The 20,263-nt window shown below is 35.8% G+C and overlaps 1 protein-coding gene across 3 annotated transcripts in view; it reads left to right on the top strand.

The window, feature by feature from the left end:
* The window catches only part of ACVR1C (activin A receptor type 1C), a gene marked incomplete at both ends in the record, with an annotated part of 71,955 nt that extends 55,632 nt beyond the window's left edge, over positions 1-16,323 (top strand). For 2 of the 3 annotated variants that reach the window (XM_080798996.1, XM_080798997.1), the window contains 6 exons: positions 3,831-4,061; positions 6,636-6,803; positions 8,147-8,303; positions 10,112-10,236; positions 12,392-12,522; positions 16,198-16,323. In XM_080798996.1, coding sequence (XP_080655122.1) covers positions 3,831-4,061; positions 6,636-6,803; positions 8,147-8,303; positions 10,112-10,236; positions 12,392-12,522; positions 16,198-16,323 — 938 coding nt within the window. The remainder of the gene's footprint in view (positions 1-3,830; positions 4,062-6,635; positions 6,804-8,146; positions 8,304-10,111; positions 10,237-12,391; positions 12,523-16,197) is intronic. The other variant, XM_080798998.1, reaches the window with a different exon arrangement.
* Between the last annotated feature and the right edge of the window lie 3,940 nt (positions 16,324-20,263).

Below are 20,263 nucleotides of genomic sequence, written 5' to 3' on the forward strand. Positions count from 1 at the left end.
GTGCCATCACTGCACAAATTAGGTGGCATGTTTTCAAAGGAGGCATCCCAGAAAAAAATGTCTCCAGACTGCAAAGTTTATAGAACTAAAATCCAAATTAAATTATTGCATAGAAAACTGATGTTCTTCCTTTAAAAGTAAAGCTGTTCAGATTCAGTACTCATTCCTTCCTTGACTGTTACATCCTGGGGCCCACTGGGTGCTAATTTCCTGGACACTAGTGACATTCTAGGCACAAAATATGAGCAGAGAGTGCTCTGATTTGTGCCCAATTCCTTGAAACCTCATATAATTTCTTGATAAATTTCAAGTGATTAAATAACTATTTAATATTCCCCCCAAGCATTTCAGTTCATCCGAAGACGTTAAGTAGCTCCTCCTTGAATATATTTAAAAGGACTAAGAATTTCCCTCTCAAATAAAAATAATAGAGACTTTATAACTGGAGAATGGATATTTAGTTTAAGAAAGTAGTCATGAGCCAGGACGTGAAATTTAAAAAATAAACCTTAAGATATTTTGGTGTTTTTGTGCATCTTTAAACCTAAATCTGGGTTTATTGACTTCTGAACTCTCATCTTTAGATTATTCTAAGATCTTGAAAAGAAAGCTGTACATGTACCCAAGCACAGATGATTTTAATGACCAGTTTGAAATAGTCTTAGACACTTTTTCTTAGAGTTGGCTACATCCATTTAGCAGTGAGCACTGGCTAAAAGTACCTGCTGACGACAGTGCCTTTGGTAATCAGAGAGCTGCAACAAGTTTTCCATCATGAAAGCTCATTCATTGGGAGGAAATCAGGTGCTTCTGCTTCCGCTTTGGTTCTCTTAATTGGCCGGCAAAATTTAGGCAAAGGCAATTTTGTTAGATGTTGAAAAACAAAAATTGTGAGGCTTACCCCTGACCAGGTCATTTCAAAGAGATAAAATACCTGCAAGCAAGGCAAGTGAACAGATCTGCTGCTGGACTGTTTCTAAGAATGGCTTGCATCTTAGGTGGCTTCTGAGAAAGTGGGTGAACGGCTGCTTTCCTGTCCCAATATAACTCTTCTGATGGGTGGTGACATTACTGACAGATGCCTTCCCATCAGATAGGCATCAGCTTCTACAAGTGCTGGTAAAAAATAAAAAAAAAACAAAAAATTAAAAAAAAAAAAGTAAAAAAAGTAAAATGAACCTACAGAGAGAAGCAAAGTGTATGTATCTTCAAATGAAAAATGAAATCCCCAAGTGTATAAACAAGAACTAGATTATTTGGAGCGGTTGCCTTGAAAGATACCGAAGCAACTTTCCCTGAGTTTCAGTGTCTCAGCTTAATTGCTGTGCTCAGTACCTTTGTTGATGTTGTGTTCCTCTGTCCCTGGTCTGTGGCATTGGTCATGTGTTTGATCAATTTGCAGTTTGAAAACAGAGGCTAATCGAGTTCTCTAGTCAGTTGATGGTGGTGTTCTGGTGAGTGTGTGCGTGCAAGATCGGGGAGGGAGGAGAGAGATTGAGATTGCAATTTGGCCTGATAATTGTTAGTACAACTTTTACTGCATGGTCAAGTAGTAAACTTGGCCATAGCCTGAAGAAATGGCCCTTTGAGTTTGCTTCCCAACAGGGGAAGACTGCGGGCATATCCACTGAATGGTGAGAGCAAGAGTTTTTTTGTTTTGTTTTGTTTTAAATTATTTTTACTAACATATAATGTATTACTTGCCCCAGGGATACAGGTCTGTGAATCATCAGGCTTACACATTTCACAGCACTCACCACAGCACATACCCTCCCCGATGTCTGTAACCCAGCCACCCTCTCCATACCCCCACGTCCCCCAGCAACCCTCAGTTTGTTTTGTGAGATTGAGTCCCTTATGTTTTGTCTCCCTCGAGGGAGAGCAAGAGTTTGGACTGAACACCAGCATTTCAGCTGTAGGTTGGCCTCCCACTAGAGCCTATTTCTGGGCTAGTCTTCGATTACTGCAGGGCCCCGATTTTCTCATCCCTAAAATGATAAAGTTGAACTAGATGATCTCAGAAGTTCCTGGCTATGGGGCTGTATGACTAATTGTTGAGATCCATAATAGCAACCTTATAGTCTGTGCTTATTTAGCCACAGTGGGTGGTTCTTAGGAAGAGGAGAACATCTGAATAAACCATGGCTCATTTCAGGAGCAGAGGCCGAACCCCGCAGAGCTTAGAGGGCTGTAGCAATGAGAGTTTCCAAGCCATCTGAGCACATGGATAATAACTAGACATGACTTCCCAGAGTAAACTTAGACTGTAACCTCTTTACCTATTTTCCTCTAATTATAAGAGTGGTAAGTACCTATTGTGGAAATTAAGAAAGTGTTTATTAGAAAGAAGAATATCACAGTTCATCCTGATTCCGCTAAATAGGCAGAACCATCATAACATTTGGCAAATTTCCTTTACAGGCTTTTTCCTGTGCATATTTTGAATAGCTAGGTATACTTATTTAGATGAGTCGAATTTACTGTGTTATTTTCATTTAACATTATAGCAAAAGTATTTTCCCATGTCATTAAGAAATACCTCCTCATAAGCAGCATTATTATTATTTGCTCTAAGTAATCTGTTCTAAGATAGAATATTAAGGGCTAACCATTACTGAGTATGTAATATACCAGATACTGTCCCAGGTGCTTAGCATGCTAATTTATTCTTATGTTACCCCTATGAGATAGGTACTGTTAATATCCCCTATTTTTTAGATGAGGAAGCTGAAGCTCAGAAAAGTTCCGATACTTGCCCGTGGTTACCATGTGGCACGGCTGAAATTGGAACTGAGGTCTTTAAATTTATCTGTTCTCTTAATCACAGCACTATGTTTAACAATTTTTCTATTTTCTGATGCTTTTCCTTCTATTTCCTGTAAACAATAAGGTATTAAATATTTTGACATAATGTTTCTGCATTTTGCATTAAATATTTAGGATAGAATTCTAGAGGTGGGGTTATTGGTTCAAAGAATCTAAACTTTTAACATATACTTGGAATATATTTTCTTTGAATTTTTTTTATTTCACAAAGAATGTCCATTTGGTGTTTCCTATGATGATGCCTTGCTTTTTTTAGTGTAACATGATTATCTCACTTGATTAGTGAATCTGATTCTTCACTTTGCAATTTTAATTTTTGTTTTTTTTTTTAATTTTATTTATTAATTTGACAGACAGAGATCACAAGCAGGCAGAGAGGCAGGCAGAGAGAGAGAGGAGGAAGCAGGCTCCCCATGGAGCAGAGAGCCCGATGCGGGGCTCCATCCCAGGACTCCAGGATCACAACCCAAGCCGAAGGCAGAGGCCTCAACCCACTGAGCCACCCAGGCGCCACTTTAATTTGGTTTTTGAAAAAATTCACAAGGAATTCTTCTCTTCCCCAGTTGTACTAGAAACAATGCATTTTGTTTCAGAGGCTGATGGCATTTTTTTTTTTTTTTAACTTTTGTGTATTTAGTAACCTGACTGGCTTTCGTGGGGAAATCAGGGAGATTTCCAGCAATTCTGGAAAATCAGGTATCTGTAGCAGCAGGCTATGTTCAAGAAATCTTTATTTGGGAATGTGAGAAGAGAAATTCATGTGAAGAATTTGGAGTGGTTTTTTTGAGAAAGGTTTGACCTAAAAGTCAAAGGTTTGACCTAAAGGTTTGACCTTTTAGGTTTGACCTAAAAATTTGATACAATGGTCCTTATTTCTTCAAAATCAGTAAAATTATGAAAGCGCTTCGATGTTTGCCTTTTGTGTGAAAATAATGATGATTATGTTAGTTCTTTCCCGACACTTCCTTGTTTGTACTCATCAATTCCATCTTTTCTTTGGCTAGGTCTGCCTCTGTTGGTTCAAAGAACAATTGCAAGGACGATCGTACTTCAGGAGATAGTTGGAAAAGGTAGATTTGGTGAGGTCTGGCATGGAAGATGGTGTGGGGAAGATGTGGCTGTAAAAATCTTCTCCTCCAGAGATGAAAGATCTTGGTTTCGGGAGGCAGAAATTTATCAGACGGTTATGCTGAGACATGAAAACATACTTGGTTTCATTGCTGCTGACAACAAAGGTATTTTCTATCTAATTGGGTTCAGCAAGTAAACATGTCATGTCCATCGTCAGATCACCATAAATAATTTCTTTGTTTTAATAAAATACATAAAATTCTAATTTCTTTATTGAGGATAGAAGATGCTTTTCCTCTTCTCCACAGATAAATGTACAGAACCATACAATAAAGGCAGGGCAAACGAGTGACATGAAATCATGATGACGCCATAGCCAGGTTGACACTTAAAATATTTGGTGACTGGTATGGCACAGGAATCAACCAATCGGAACAGAAGCTTCAGCTGGACCAGAGTCCTGGGAGAACCATGCCATGCTAGTTTTTATCGCTTACTTGCTGGTTCATGAAGAGGTGGAGAGGCATCTTGTCCGGGGGTGGAGTGGGAGGTAGGGGGAGGTTGCTTTGGGTGTCTAGGGCAAAGGGATGACATTGGAATTTTGAATAGCAGCTGTTAACCAATGAGGACAGAAATTTCAATGTTTTAACTGGTACAGGCATACCAGTGAATGCTAGTTGAATATTCACCTTTGCTAGGACTGGACTTCTCATCTGTATAAATAGGCTTCAACTCCAGGACTCAAATTCTCTATGAACATTACCAGAATGGCACCAAGCAAATCAATTTTAGTGAAATTTTCTATTAATGTACTTTGAGTATAAATTTTATTGAGGCTTAACATCAACAACCTCAAATAGTATGACTTTTTGAGATTTGTGGAGCAAGACAGCATCAATGTTTTGGTATTGAAATCAATTTCATGAAATATTATATAAATCCCTGAGAAATCAGGGACTGGGTATAATTTGCAGATTACTTACGCTTTCTTTCTTCTTTTTGCATGGCTTTTACTTACTTAATTGTGCATTAGTTCCCATAACAAAGGGAAACAGGGCACAATGATGAGCAAAACATGACCCAGTCAATTTTTTAAAATTCGAATCAGTAATAATCATGAAGAACTTTGGTGAGGTAGAGATTGTAACCTCTATCTAAAAAACAAATTACCTGTGGATATCAGGGACCCACCATTGCCCATGGAAATTAAAATCTGTGGTTATTTTTTATCTATTATAAGCTTGATTATTACTACCTACATGACAAAAGAGAGGCTTAGAATTATTGTACATTTTGGCCATAATTATGTTTGCAGATGGTATGTGATTTCTGATTTCCCAGGTATAAACTGGATAAAGATGAGCTATAAACAAAAAAGGTTCTTTCCAAATTCTTAACTCTATGTACTTTGAAAAAATATCCAGACTGCTGAAAATGAGACCTTTCTTAGTAAGCTAAGAACATTTCCTTTTCCTTCCTAAGATTGAGCTGAGGTGTACCTACTGATCAGATTAATTAGCATTGTTGTCAAAGCAGTAATGACTTTAGTTATATGGATCATCTTGATGAGGCTAATTTAATCATGATGTTTATTTGATTATAAAACAATAGGCCCAAGGGAGATCATCCTTGATTGTCTCTTCTTCAGTTTAACTGGTCTACCTCAGTCACTGGCTCATCAGAGGCTTTGTGCATGGTTTCAAATGACCTCCAACATTGCTTTCATCCTCATTTCTAAATCTTTTGTGGTATTTATAGTTCCATTGGTTAGTCAACAGTCTGACAGAGACGTTGCTATGAGAGGGCAAGATAGCCACTGGTGTTGAGCGGGGAAAGAGTTAGAATAAGGATTAGTTTAATACATGGTTAGTTTATTACTGAACTTTATCATGTTATGTTGATTTTTGTATTCCTGGGAAATTTTATCACTACCCGGATTTGAAAAGTAAATATTTGGATTAGGAGTAGGTCTTGTACATAAAGCATTTAATAGAAAAAGTCCTTAGCAAATGTTCATTATGGCTTCCTTTCTCTGAGTATTAGAACAGGTCAGAACTGTTCAGAGCTGTTGTAGACACTATTCCAAAAGCTAAAGCCAGCTCCGGGGACTCTAATACCTGAAGAAGTTGTAGGCTAATTTCTGTTCTGCTAAAAATATTTTATAAGCTGGATAAGCTTTTGGTGGAATGAAGTAAATTACTTGAAAATGTCTAGTAACTCTATTTGGCTCTTAACCTTAACTTTTGGGGAAAATCATCAACTTCGTATTTGAAAGGTGAAGAACATGAACGTTCTTAGAATTTTAGCCTTTATTACATTAATAACACTTTGTGTAAATTTGTTGCATTTCTGGTTTGTACTGGAACAATCTTTCTTGAAAGTTCAGAGTAATTTTAGCACGACACTGAGCCTAAGTACATCTGTCAGTAGCTTCTCCTATAACGTGGTGCTATCAGTATAAAAAGAGAGTAAGAAAGGAGTTGTTCACTTAATCAGAATCACTCTCACAGCTTCCTGTAGCTCTGGTGGATACATGCAACAGGTTCTAGTATATCAGTATCTTCAGAGATACAGTGAGAAATTTTACTTTGCTCATTTGGACCGTCAGCATCCTCACTAAAGGATTAGCTTTGCTTTGTGAACCATATAGCTTTACTTTAAATACTGACATTGGTAAAAACTTTTGGTTTCTTTCTCAACATATATTTATAGCAATAAAATGACTTTTTCACATTTAGATAATGGAACTTGGACTCAACTTTGGCTTGTCTCTGAATATCATGAACTGGGTTCCTTATATGACTATTTGAATAGAAACATAGTGACCGTGGCTGGCATGATCAAACTGGCCCTTTCAATAGCTAGTGGCCTGGCCCACCTACATATGGAGATTGTTGGTACACAAGGTAAGTGTTTTCTAAGTTTTTCCTGCTTGTTTATGAGGATAGAAACACCAAGTTGTGTATTAGTGTTTAATTGCATTTTAGTTTATTACAAACAATTATCAAATGTAAAGAAACACTGAGATACTTTATAAAGCTGAGGAAATTATAATATAGCCAGCTCTCACCTATACACTTTTTGCACATTAGTCATAATAATATTTTTACACCTAGTGGCTCCAACTTTGCCATTTAGCACATATACCTGGGAGATCTGGCAAATGCTCTATGTTCAGAGAATATAAATAATTTAAAATATTTACTTTTGATAGCTAAAATAATTGGAGATAGTAATATGATCTTGAAAAAAATATTTACATGTAAAGTACTTAAAGGTCAAATGATTCCCACTGTCTTTTCTATTTATTGAGCTAATAGTGAATTTGCTCTAGAAAGTCATTAGTTCAGTCAGGGCAGTGGTTCCCAAATTTGGATTTATGATCCCTTAAACTCTCAAAAATTATTGAGGACCCCAGAGGTTTTTGTGTATTTTCATTCTATCTATTAATATTTACTCTTTTAAAAACTAAAATTGAAAAAAATGTTAAAGTATTTATTAATTTACTTAATAATAATTATTAAATAAGTTTCAAAAATTTTTATTTTTTTAATAATACAAAAATCAATCTAGTGAAAATATGGTTTTGTTTTTACATTTTTGCAAATCTCTTTAATGTCTGACTTAATGCATAGATTTTCATGCATGCTCTTCATTCAGTTGTTCCTTTATGTTTTGGTTGAAATATGTGCAGAAAAGTTAATATCCCACAGCTATGTATTTGTAAAATAGTATCAAAGACTCCCAGGGATTTGGGGGTCACTTTTGAGAACTGCTAGTCTAAGGTAGTAGAAGTTTGAGACTTGTTTTGTAAGAGAATATTTGCTATGTTCTTATGCGGTTGTAGCAATGCTAATTCTTTCCCTGTTCAGTCAACAAAAATGTACTAGTGGCTACTAAGTGCCACCTAGTGTACTAAGCATCAATGACATGCTGAAGGCTGATGAATAACACACAGGCACTGCCCTTAGGGAGCTTACAGTTTAGTTGGGAGAGGCAGATAATCAAACACACATGTGAATGAACAGTATAGTTTAGGGAGTAATAAGGGTTATGAAGAAGGCAAAATGGCGTACTCTGTGGAGACTGACAGGGGATGTGGAACGTATGGTCGCGGAGGATCTGTCTTTGGAGGTGACTTTTGAGCCAGGTGTTCAATGTGATTCCTTTTAGGGAGAGTCAGCCTTCGGTAACAACAACAACGAAAAAGAAAAAAAAAAAATGTGTATTCTTTTCTTATGCTTCGTAGGTAAACCTGCTATTGCTCATCGAGATATAAAATCAAAGAATATCTTAGTGAAAAAATGTGAAACATGTGCCATAGCCGACTTAGGGCTGGCTGTGAAGCATGATTCCGTACTGAACACAATTGACATACCTCAGAATCCTAAAGTGGGAACCAAAAGGTGAGATCACTAGCTTTGGTGGCACACTCAGACATATGACTGCCCCATAAGCATGAAATCCTGGCGTGAGTGTGTGGGTGTTTTGAGGGTGAAGGTGGGAGTCCAAATGGAAAATCATTAGGCCGAGGAAAGCAAGGAGTCTTCTCTGGGTCATTGAGAAGTCAGTGACAGAATGGTTATAAAGCAAGGACGTTGGCATTTTAGTCATACAGACAGTAGCTATCTGGGTGGGGAATCCAGTAGAGATGGATGGTGGAAGAGACGGCGATGCATGATTTTGAGTGGGCCAGTTTCCGGGAATACATTTTCCTATGGCTAGGAGGGGAGAAACAAGCCATCAGTACATAGCTCCACCAAAGCCTTTATACTCATAAATGAACTGAAACTCAGGGCTAGTTCTATTTGTTTACCATTCTAAACAATAGATACAGTCAATGTGTTGAGCATGATAAGCGAGGGACTCTACCTAAATACATACTTGTGCTACTGTACTCCCTTCGTATTTAAGAATATGTAGCAGTTTTTGTATGTACTATAATTGTGCTTATTCTTAAGTCTCCCAAATTGATGTATATTGAGGTAGTAGGAGTTTGGACACAAGTCCCGCATTCAAGGAACAGAATTTTTGAGGGTTCAGAACAAATATGAGAGAAACAGAACACACCACATATATGTTACCACAGGCCCATTAGTAATGGGATTTCTGGCGGTTTCTTGTTCTGGCCAGCCTGTGGTCAAATGGCCAGCGTACTTCCATTTCCTTTTATTTGAATATCAAGCTCATGCTACTTTGACATAATTCCTGGGTTCTTGGCCTTGAAGTCAGAAAACATGGAAACATTTTCCTGGAGTTGTCAAAGGCTCTTTGGAATAGGGAATTTCTGGTATAGTTGACCTCTAAGCCATGTTTGAGATTCCAAGCCCAAACCTCTGAGTCCTTCCCTTGGTTCCCTAGAAGAATTTAATGACACCCCAGGAACACTTCAGCGCAGTTTATTCAAGCCGGGCAGCCCTATGGGATTTCTCTTCTTTCCCCTATAAAAAGTAAACTTCAGCTTGCCCATCGGAATGTCTCCCCATCACAGACACCTCTCCCCTCTCCGCCCCCCCCCCCCCCCAGGAAGCCTTGGATGCTGGACTCCTTCAGAGGTTCTAAAACTTTTAAGAGTTTGGGAGGGTTTTGCATCCTCGTCTTCATACTCTGAGAAATTGTCAGAATTCCCCCAGGACAGCTAGACTCCATCAGGTCCCATGGCTGTAGATTTCTTTGCTTTAGTCTTATTTGAACAAGGCTGTCATTTTCTTGTAGCCGCTATATAAGGTGTATATATTTCTGGAAGCCAATTTATAGTAGAATTGTTCATTCAGAGAAGGTGTTTATGGAATGCTGCTAAGAACTGTTGTTAGAGTCCTGGGCCCACCATGATGATTAAGAGATGCTCTTTGCCCTAAGGAGCTTTCCATGGCAACGTGTGTTGGTGGAGGTTGAGTTCCATCTCTCCTATTGAATGCTTTGCTTACTTACTGCATTTCCCTCTAGCTTGTCCTTTGCAGGTATTTGGCTCCTGGCACCTGTGCTTTGATACACTGAGTAGGATGACCTCTAGTTTTATTTAAAATGTTTTTAAAATTATAGTTCAGTCAATAGCTATATTACATAAATTTAACTTATTACAGTGGCTTGGATCTACTTTTAAAATTGATGTAAGCTATTAATTTATATTTTATGTGAGGATTTATTAAGGTTGTATTTTACTGGATTGCTATAAAGTCATACAGAGGATCCAGAATGTGCATGTTTTTTTAAGGTATATGGCTCCTGAAATGCTGGATGATACAATGAATGTGAATATCTTTGAGTCTTTCAAACGAGCTGACATCTATTCTCTTGGTCTGGTTTATTGGGAAATAGCCCGAAGGTGTTCAGTTGGAGGTAAGATGTTGGAGATACTCTTCGTATCTGTCTTTTCTCAATGCTCTGAATACAAGATATTTTTTCTATGTATTTTTTCTAAGCATTATATTGAATCATTTTTTTAATATTTAAGAGAATGCCCTTTGGTGTTATCTTTCCAGTGGCAAGAGTGGAGCACCCTACATATAATGATGATTTTGTATTATGATTACTGCTCAGGTGGGGGTGACAGTTCTGATAATTCTGATTTTCTTAATGATACTTTGCGAAGCACTTGAAAATTTTCTTGAGTTTGTATGCAGTTAGCTGTATCCCTACTTTCTACCAGAAATTGAACCCAAAGATGTTAAATGATTTACCAAAAGCCACAGGACTTGACGTCTTCTAGTTTTCAGGTTTTTCCCGTTTTTGTTTGTGTGCTTTTTGTTACTATTGTTGCTTTTTCCTTATGATAATGAGTGTGGAAGGGAGAAAGTGGAGAGCAGAGGTGGAGAGGAAGACTAACTTCCTGACTCTACTGTTCCTAGCTGTTTAGAGATTAATAATGAGAGGAGGAAGAGTTTGAAAGGATGAAACCCTACAAATGCAGTCTATGAAGTTGTGGCATCCGTGGAGAAAAGTTAACTCCTGGTAGAAAACTGATTAGAGTTTTCACTTTCCAGTGAGACCGACATAACACTAAGCCGTGGTTTGGCAAATTCCTGAATGTCTGACTGTAGGCAAGTTACCTGGTCTCACTTCCCTCATCTGTAAAATGAGTAATAAAACTGATCCCTTGGGTTTTGAGGATTTAACAGATTCATTTGATTAATTAATTAGTACAGAGCATAGGACAGAGTAACTATTCACTAAAAGAGCTGCCATTATCAGACAACTGTCAGTTTTTGTATTTTGCATTGATATAATTTTCCCTTATACCAATTTCATTTTTTAAAAAACAATGGGTAAAAAAAGTTTTTAAACTTACAAGGGTAAAATTCTTTTGAATGAGAAAACATACTTTTCCCCTTTTTATTCACAAATAAGTTAGTAAACCATTCAGGAAAATGAAGCTGTTTATAGCAGCAATGAAGTTATAGTGGAATCCTCGAGCCTGGGATCGAGTTCCAGATCTGCCACTTACTAGCTCTTTGACCTTGAGCAAATTGATGGCTCTTTGTGCCTCAGTTTCCTCATTCTGTAAAGTAGGGATAATATGCTACCTCTTTTAGTCAGTGGTTTGGAGGAATAATTAAAACATGTAAAGGGTTTAAGACAGTGCATGGTGAATAGCAAGATTGAAACATGTTTGTAATAAATGTTTTAAATTTCATATTAATATTCTTCTAGATCTGCTTTTTGGTCATTGACCTTAAATTTTCTTTAACTGTTGAAATAGTTAACATAATATTAGGGTATATCTTAAATATTTTAAATTGAAAGGACTGTTAATTAAAAGCAATTTTATGAAGACATTCTCAAGTCCAGGTAATATTCTGATAATTAAGTTCAGATCTTTCTTTTTGAGACTCTTTAATATGAACCTTCATGTTGAACTGTCCATCTTCAGTACCTTTGCTGCTGCTTTGGAACATTCTCTGGTACAGTACTTACAAAATCCAAATGTAAGAAATTCAACTTTTGAAAGATTGCCTATCGATTTTCAAAAAGCAAAAACTATCCTCTTTTGAAAAGGTTATTTAATGGAGAAACATACTTCATTCCCAAATGGGACCATGCTATAAATTTTGCAATTAGGCATTACTTTTGAATTGTACAATGGTATTTTATATAAATCAGTATTCACATAATTTTTATAATATAATTATATTTTATATAATTATTAAAATTATATACATGCAATTTGTTTATACAAAATTATATAATTTTATGTAATTGCATAAATTTTATTTTTGTAAAATGGATATAATTTTATGTTTTATATAAAATTTATATAATTTTCAAGATTATGTAAACTTTCATAATATATATTTTAGAACATATGCAATAATTATTCATTTCAGTGCTTTATTTATATCCTTAGTTTTATAGTGATAGAGAATTTTCATAAACCTGACTTTCCAGTTTCTCAGAGTGCCACTTGTGCCTAGAGGACTTAATTGGTATTCTTTTTGAAATAAGCATCTTTGTTTATTATTCACACTGGGAAATTTATTATGCAAATTTCTTATAGGAATTGTTGAGGAGTACCAGTTGCCTTATTATGACATGGTGCCTTCAGATCCTTCAATAGAGGAAATGAGGAAGGTTGTTTGTGACCAGAAGTTTCGGCCAAGTATCCCCAACCAGTGGCAAAGCTGTGAAGTAAGTCTGTCTTCCTTTTTGGCTGGGAATGAAGTGGGGCGGGGTTTAGGGAAAGGGCACAGGGAGAGGGACAGAGAGAATCTCAAGCAGGCTCCATGCCCAGTGTGGAGCCCAGTGCAACGTTTGATGTCTTGACCCTGAGATCATGACCTGAGTCAAAATCAAGAGTCGGACACTTAACCGAGCCACCTAGCAACCCAGGTGCCCCAGGCTATGTTCTTACATATGTTTTATCTGTTACAATTTTGAGGTAAGTATCGGGGAAGATTTTCAGACACCATACAGTTCTATTGTCTTCATCGGCATCCAGTTCATTCCACATATATAAATATATGTCCTTGTATCAGTCTTCAAAAAGATTTTATTCCCTTCAGCCGTATGTACACAGAACACCAAGATAAGTGGCAGCAACAAGTATCCCAGTGACTTTACACAAGACCATTTCTTGCTATGGACAGTCCCCTATGGGTCAGGCAGCTGTGCTCTCTGTGGTGATTCAGTGATCCAGGTAACTTTGAGCTCGGGATGCTGCTATCTCAACAGTTTCCAAGTGTCTAGGTCAGGAAAAGAGAGGAGCTGGAGGGTCACCCATGGCTTTTAATGCTTTGGCTTCAGGTGACTCACATCACTTCCGCTCATGATTCACAGACCAGAGTCAGTCACACGACCCCATCTGCCTGCAAGGAGGCTGGTAACTGTAGGAGCACAGACAGGTTTGGTCATCAGTGTCCATGCAAGGTGGAGTATTGCAATTTCAATCATCTTTACAGTCAGTAAGTTTGCCAAAGTTTGAGCTTCTGTTTTTAAATCAGAAAAGCTTCCTCATGGCAGAGACCACTGTTCTCTCCTCATCTCCAACAATGCATCCAGTAAGCATCATGTCATAGGCATAGATTGTGGTTATCCCAGTGCTTGTTCTGCCTTACGTGAAGTGAGAGACTTTGCTAGTTCCCACAGGGAGAAGGAGGAGACAAAGAGGGAAAGACTGCAAACCATCTAACTAATTCCACAACTGTTTTATGGCTTTACTCTCCCTCAACCCCATTATTACTGTTATATTCTACCATATGTAATTGTAATATTTCAGGTCTTTTTATAGTGACATTTTTTAGTTGGACTTTGTCATAAGGGTTATTTCATACGGTAGTTTTTCTCCTCATTTTCCCTCTCCTTCATGTTTCATTCAATTCTTTTTCTATTTAAGGGAGGAATTATGTCTTGATGTTTCTATTTTGTATAGATATCTTACCTACATACTTATTTCAGAAGCAGAATTTGAAATATTTATAACCAAATTGAAATTAAATTAAATTATTTCTATTGTTAATAATTTTATGTATATGAAAGAATATGTAACATATATATAAAATTTAAACATAATAATAAAGTGCCAGTCAGTGGATTCACTACTAAGTTTAAAAAATAGAACAAAGATCTCTTACTGCTCTGAGAGATTACTATAGTGATTATTTATTATTGCCTTGCTTCTCTTTAGGAGAAAAAATATATATATTTATGTATAAATATGTATATATGTAAATATATATATATACTCACGCTAAAAATATATTGTTTACTTTTTTGTAATTGTGAAACATTTTTTTTTAGATTTTTTAAAAATTTATTTATTTGAGAGAGAGAGAATGAGAGAGAGAGAGAGAGCATGAGAAGGAGGAAGGTCACTGAGCAGGGAGCCCGATGCAGGACTTGATCCCAGGACTCCAGGATCATGACCTGAGCTGAAGGCAGTCACTTAACCAACTGAGCACCCAGGCGGCCTGTGAAACATATTATTGAAACTTACTGTAGATATTCTTCTTAATTTCTATTCACTTTCATCTACATATGTAACTATAATCTGTTCATGTTCATATCAGTGCAGTAGTCCATTATATGGGTAGAATACAATTTTTCTTCTTATTGTTGATTGTCTTATGTGTGATTTTAATATTTTTTAAACAATGCTGATATATATATATATATATATGTATATATATATGCATGTGGGGGGGATGTCTTAGAGTATAAAACTGTAGATTCTTTGGGGTGTCCACATAGATGATCATATCTCCAAATAATGAGTTCTGGGATGAATTCTTACGCCTTTTCTTTACTTCTTCTTGAGTTTCTAGGACTTCCAGTATAATGTTGCTTAAAAGTTGGTAATGGATATCCATGTTTTACTCCTTACAATTTTGTACATTTCTCCTTTGAGTATGCTGTTTGTTGTAGGTATTGTTTGTCAAAACTTTAATCAGGTTAAATAAAAACTGACTTTGTTTGATAAAAGCTTTTTTCCTACCTATGAGGTAATGATATAGCCTTTCTACTTTTGTCTCTTAATGTGATAAATTGCGTTTATAAATTTTCCACTGTTAAACCAATCATATATTCCTAGAATAGAACTAACATAGTCATTTTTTATGTAATCGATTTTGTACATTGCTGATAAAAGCAATTTTTGTCCATTTTAATCCAATATTTTAGTTCTGTTTTATTCTGTATTAATCCTACGTATTAGATACTAGTGCAATTTTATACCACTATTACTTATTTAAACTTAAGAAGATATTTATCATTTTCTTTGTTCAACATTCCTTTTTGCCTCTCAGAGCTTCCTTCTAAGATCATTTTCTGATTTCCTAATGCGCATTCATTAAATGTATTTTATTTAAATTGATTTTTTAGAAGGACCTAGAAGTGATGAGTAGTGATGTTGAGCATCTCTTCATGTGTCATTTTAGGTCATTAATTCTTATAGGGCATTAATTCTAGCATCTAATGTTTTGATGGGTTTGATTTCACTGTTTGTTGTTTCAATTGATTCTTGCTTATGATACTTTATTTTCTACTGTCTTGTGACTTTTTGTTTTGAGTTTAGGCTTACTGTAAAATTTTAAGGCCTGGGCTTGATTTTTTTTTCTTACCAAGAGTCAAGATTTAGATAATATTCTTTACAAAATTCCTTATAAGACTGATTCATCTGTATATTCAGGACTTTGGAAACATCTTGACCTGATACTTCCTGTGTGTTTTGGCTGTGTTTCTTGTCTTTCCCATGTTGTTCATCAATTCTGAAATTCTAGACTGTGAGATCAGCAGATGTTACCAGAGTGGACGCCTGGTTCAGTGATTTCTTCCATCTCCAGATTCCTGTGTTCTCTGATTGTTTTTCACTCTGAGTATTTATCTTATTTATTTAGCAGCTCACTTATACTATTTTTTGATTCAAATTTTTGATATTTACACCCAAGTCATTATTTTATTATGGCATAAATTAAATGTTAAAATGCACAAATCTTAATATGTAGCTCAATGGATAACAAAAAGAGTATGCGTGTATGTACTTACCATCCAGATCAAGGAATTTGCAACTCATCTTATATGCCTTTTTGTCTTTCATGTCCCTTCTCAGAAGATTTTAAAAGATAGCTACTCTACCATATTCCCAGAAATCAGTGGATTGAATTTTCAGTTAAAAGTTAGTCTCCATAAGGTTAATGTGTGTGTGTTGATTGGATTTTTAAAGAGGTTTGGTCATGATCTTCTGATACCGTTTTAAATTTACTATTTCTTCATCAGAGCTTAGCATCAATTCCTGGGTTTGTGGTTATGCTTCTCTTGGACTGTGTTTGTGTGACTAGCTAAAGTGTTTAATATTTTTCTCTCTTAAAGGCCCTCCGAGTCATGGGGAGAATAATGCGGGAATGTTGGTATGCCAATGGGGCAGCCCGCCTAACGGCCCTTCGTATTAAGAAGACTATCTCTCAACTTTGTGGCAAAGAAGACTGCAAAGCCTAATGATGATAATTCTATTGAAAAGAAATCTCTTACAGCTTTTTTTTTTTTTCTCATTTTCCCTCTTTATGTGAATGTTTTTGCCTTTTTTTGGTTGTCGTTCTACCTCAAAGATAATGCAGTACAGTATTTTAGAGCCCAAAGGCAGCATGGAAAAAATAACTCTGAAGTCAAGCGCGGGCAGGAATTGACTTCATCCCATCTCTGTGTTGTCTTTAATTTTCTTTTGAAAAGCACCACATCAGTTCATCTTTTTATTTAATAAGAGAGATATTGCAAAAATATAAAATAAGCTATATAAAACTAATACAAGTCATTAAGATGTTATTTTACTTGAATCAAGAACACATGAATGAAGAAAAGGAAATGTAAAAGCATTTTTTTTTCTGAGATGAAAACACCTTCGTTAAAAGTGTGAACGAGAGCACATTATATCTCAGCAGAAGTTTAGATTATATAATCTGCAGTTTTCTTTTCCTTTTTTTTTAAATTTAAGAAGGGTCTTTGAGAAAAATTACATATTGCCCTGAACTTCAGTGTCTAAAACACTTAAAAGGGGAGCCACTCAGTTGGAAGATAGAACTGAGGTCCGAGTAGCCACTGGTTCAGCCTCCTTTCTACCTGCTTTCCTGTTCTTCATAACCCACCACCACAGCAGCCCCCCAAGCAGTATGAAAGCCACTACGATTGCTACTTCCTCCCATTTACAAATGAGACATCGGACAGCTTGGACATTGAGACTTCCTGAAAGTCACATAACCAGGGGTGGAACTGGCACTAGGTCCAAATCTTGTGATAACCCACACTGTAGACTTAGCTAAATTCCTGCTTTCCCATTAATTCCCATATAGTACTTTTCTCCTTATGCAGAAACACCAGCTTTCATGATGGTATTCATGGTTTAGTCAAACAGAAGACCAACTGGGTCATTCTGCACAATCATAATCGGCCTGCAGGAACTCTGAGGACAATATCCCTTGACGTTTTCCTCATAGGAATTTCATAGTCTGCCTATTTGTGAGATAAATATTAACATGTTCTAAATACTTCCAGAGATTTATCAGGTATAAAGATCCATTGTTAGGAGGGGTCTTGAAGATTTATTTCAGAGGTTCTCCCTACTTTTGTACATACACACTTAGAAAGAACAGAGGGAGGAGGAAGTAGAAAATATTCTGAGAAAAAATAAGAGAACTCTTCAGTAACTGTAAATAGCTATTTCCCTACCTTTTCAAAATGAGCAAGTAGATGCAAAAGAAGGCTCATGGTACTTTTGCTTTTATTCTACTTCCTGTGGAGACAGAAGTGATGAATTCTGAATAATACTTGGAACACTGAATCTTTCTTTCAAATCTGTAATTCTGCTGTGATCCTTAGAACATTCTTCTGTTGAGATGTTCCAAGACCAAAAGCATTCTTTGATAGATTCTTAAAAAGTGATAGTAGACATTATCATATCATGTACTTTGAGGAATCTAGCAATAAAGAAATGTTGCGGGAGCTTCTTTTAATTAGATTTCCCAAATTATTTGATCATGGAATCCTTTTATTAAGAGGAGGGAAAACCTTTTTACTCTCCCACATTTTAGTGTTCTACAAAACATAGCTTAGGTAACAGTGTTCAAAAGGATATAGCTATGTATTTTCGTGCAAAGCACAATCTAGTGATTATAGTTCATTTCACTATGGAAATACGTTACTGAACCCAACTTCATTTGATTGGAATGAGATAATCAAGGGCAAATATCTGACAGCTGTGGTACTCTCTTTCAGGCAGTCATCCATTCTTTAAATAAGATAGGGGACCCCATATCTTCATTGCCATAATATTAGGGTCAATAGAGAACAGATGCATCATAGGTTCTGCTCTCAGGGATTTCAGAGACTCATTTGGAAATGAGAACAACGATGTAGATATTGGTTTGTGGGAAGGAAATAAATTGACAATGTAGGAAGTCTTGAGTTCCATATGACAGTGGGTTCTGGAAGTTATTTTCAATTTGCAAAACATTTACAAGGTATATTTATTGGGCCAGTGCAGACAATCTAATTATATAATCAGTTTTTTAAAATGCATATGGGAAGGGATTTTAAAAAGAGCTTATGTGAAGGGGTGATCTGATTTCTTATAGGTTGTTTTTGAATATATGAAAATGAAATTATTTATTTACTATGGTTGTATTATAGTTAAATGGCTGTTCAAATAAATAAGAATAATATTTCCTGTTTTATTCACTTATGTTGGGTGAATATACGTATTTCAGTGTTTAGAGAATGTTTTAACATTTCCATTTTCCTCTACATTATGTTTTATAATTTATTTGGGTGTGTCCAAATAGAACTCCATATTTTTATTGGTTCAACTTTTACTCTAGAGAAATTTGTACATTTTGAGATGTTTTTCTTGTTTTCTTGTTAGTTTACTGTAACTTCTAACTGACTGGTCTTACATCTTAATTACCAAACACACTTCTTAAGAAAAGAGTTAGGTTAACAAAAATGATAAAAAAGATAAAAGTTCTAATTTTTCTTAACTCTCAACATGATTATAAATAGAAAATGCTCACAAGAACAGGATAAAGTTTAGAGCATAAATTTATTGTATATACCTATACTGTTAAACTTCATATTATTTGTTTTTGATGGAGTGTCATAGTGTAATATTTATTTCTTTTGAATTGTGTGATAAGCAAAAAATATTCTTAGGCTCAATGTGTCAGTGTTCTTTGCTCCTTTCAAATATTTTGACTTTGGGTATAATATAAAGCTTGGGAAATTGCTATTTATGAAATGTCAGTACTGTATAAAGCGGTGATGGGGTTTCTATGCAGCATCACTTTTTAAAATAAGGGAAACATTATTTGTTGTCAATATTACAGCATGAACTTGTTGCCTTCAAGCTACACGTTTAAGTGTGTAATTCACGTTTAAGTGAATTCTGTTGTGTGCTTTCTTCTCTGTCTAAAATATTTGGCATGTCACATCTAGAATTCTTAATTTATGTTCTGACTTGAAAGTTAAGTGAAACATGACTGTGTCGTGCACTATTTTAGGCATAGCACTTGCTTTTCATCTTTATACTTTCAATTAACTTTGCATTTTAAATTTCCATGATTGTATGAAAATAGTAACCTGGTTGCAGTGTCTGAAGACTTCAAAATCAGCTTTTATTTTAAAATGAATATCTACAATAGATTCATTGGGTTACAAGTTCCATAAGAATTTATTATTCTTAATACTTCTACTTTAGTAGAATTATTAAACAAAACTACTACTGTGCTGGAATTTTGCCACCATGTGACTTACTGGGGCAGAGAAAACTCAGGGCTGTCTTAGAGTTTACGCAAAAATACCAGGGAACCTACTGAGAAATCATCTGAAAGCAGGAAGCCCACATTTGCCATTATATCAAGTTCAACTTAAAATTTCTTAGCAGGGAATATTTTTTGATTACCTATTTAAAATATATAGAGAGGGTTTTTTTGTTTGTTTTAAGATTTTATTTATTCATTTGAGAGAGAGAGAGAGAAAGCACTAGCTGAGGGGAGAATCAGACTCCTTGCTGAGCAGGGAGCTCAATGGGATCGATCCCAGGACCTTGAAATCATGATCTGGGCCAAAGGCAGATGCTTAACCATCTGAGCCACCCAGAGACCCTGGAGATGTTTTTTGTTTCAATAAATTTATTTAAAGTATGGACATTTTATTTCCCATCAGGAAATTGAGAAAGTAACAGTAACAAGTGAGTCAAGTTGATGGCAGGTGATTATTTCAGTAAGCATCACTTTAAGTGAATTTACAAATACAGCATTTTAGGTCACTTGAAAATATTTAAGAATTCCTATCTTAAAATGGTGTCATTATGGTTTTTGAAGATATTCTAAATACCTTCTTTCATGAAACATGCTCCTGCTATGTTTGACACTGCTCTGTATTAGCTCCC

The sequence above is a fragment of the Martes martes genome (genome assembly GCF_963455335.1).
Source record: "Martes martes genome assembly, chromosome: 3".
In the NCBI taxonomy this organism is placed as follows: Eukaryota; Metazoa; Chordata; class Mammalia; order Carnivora; family Mustelidae; genus Martes; species Martes martes.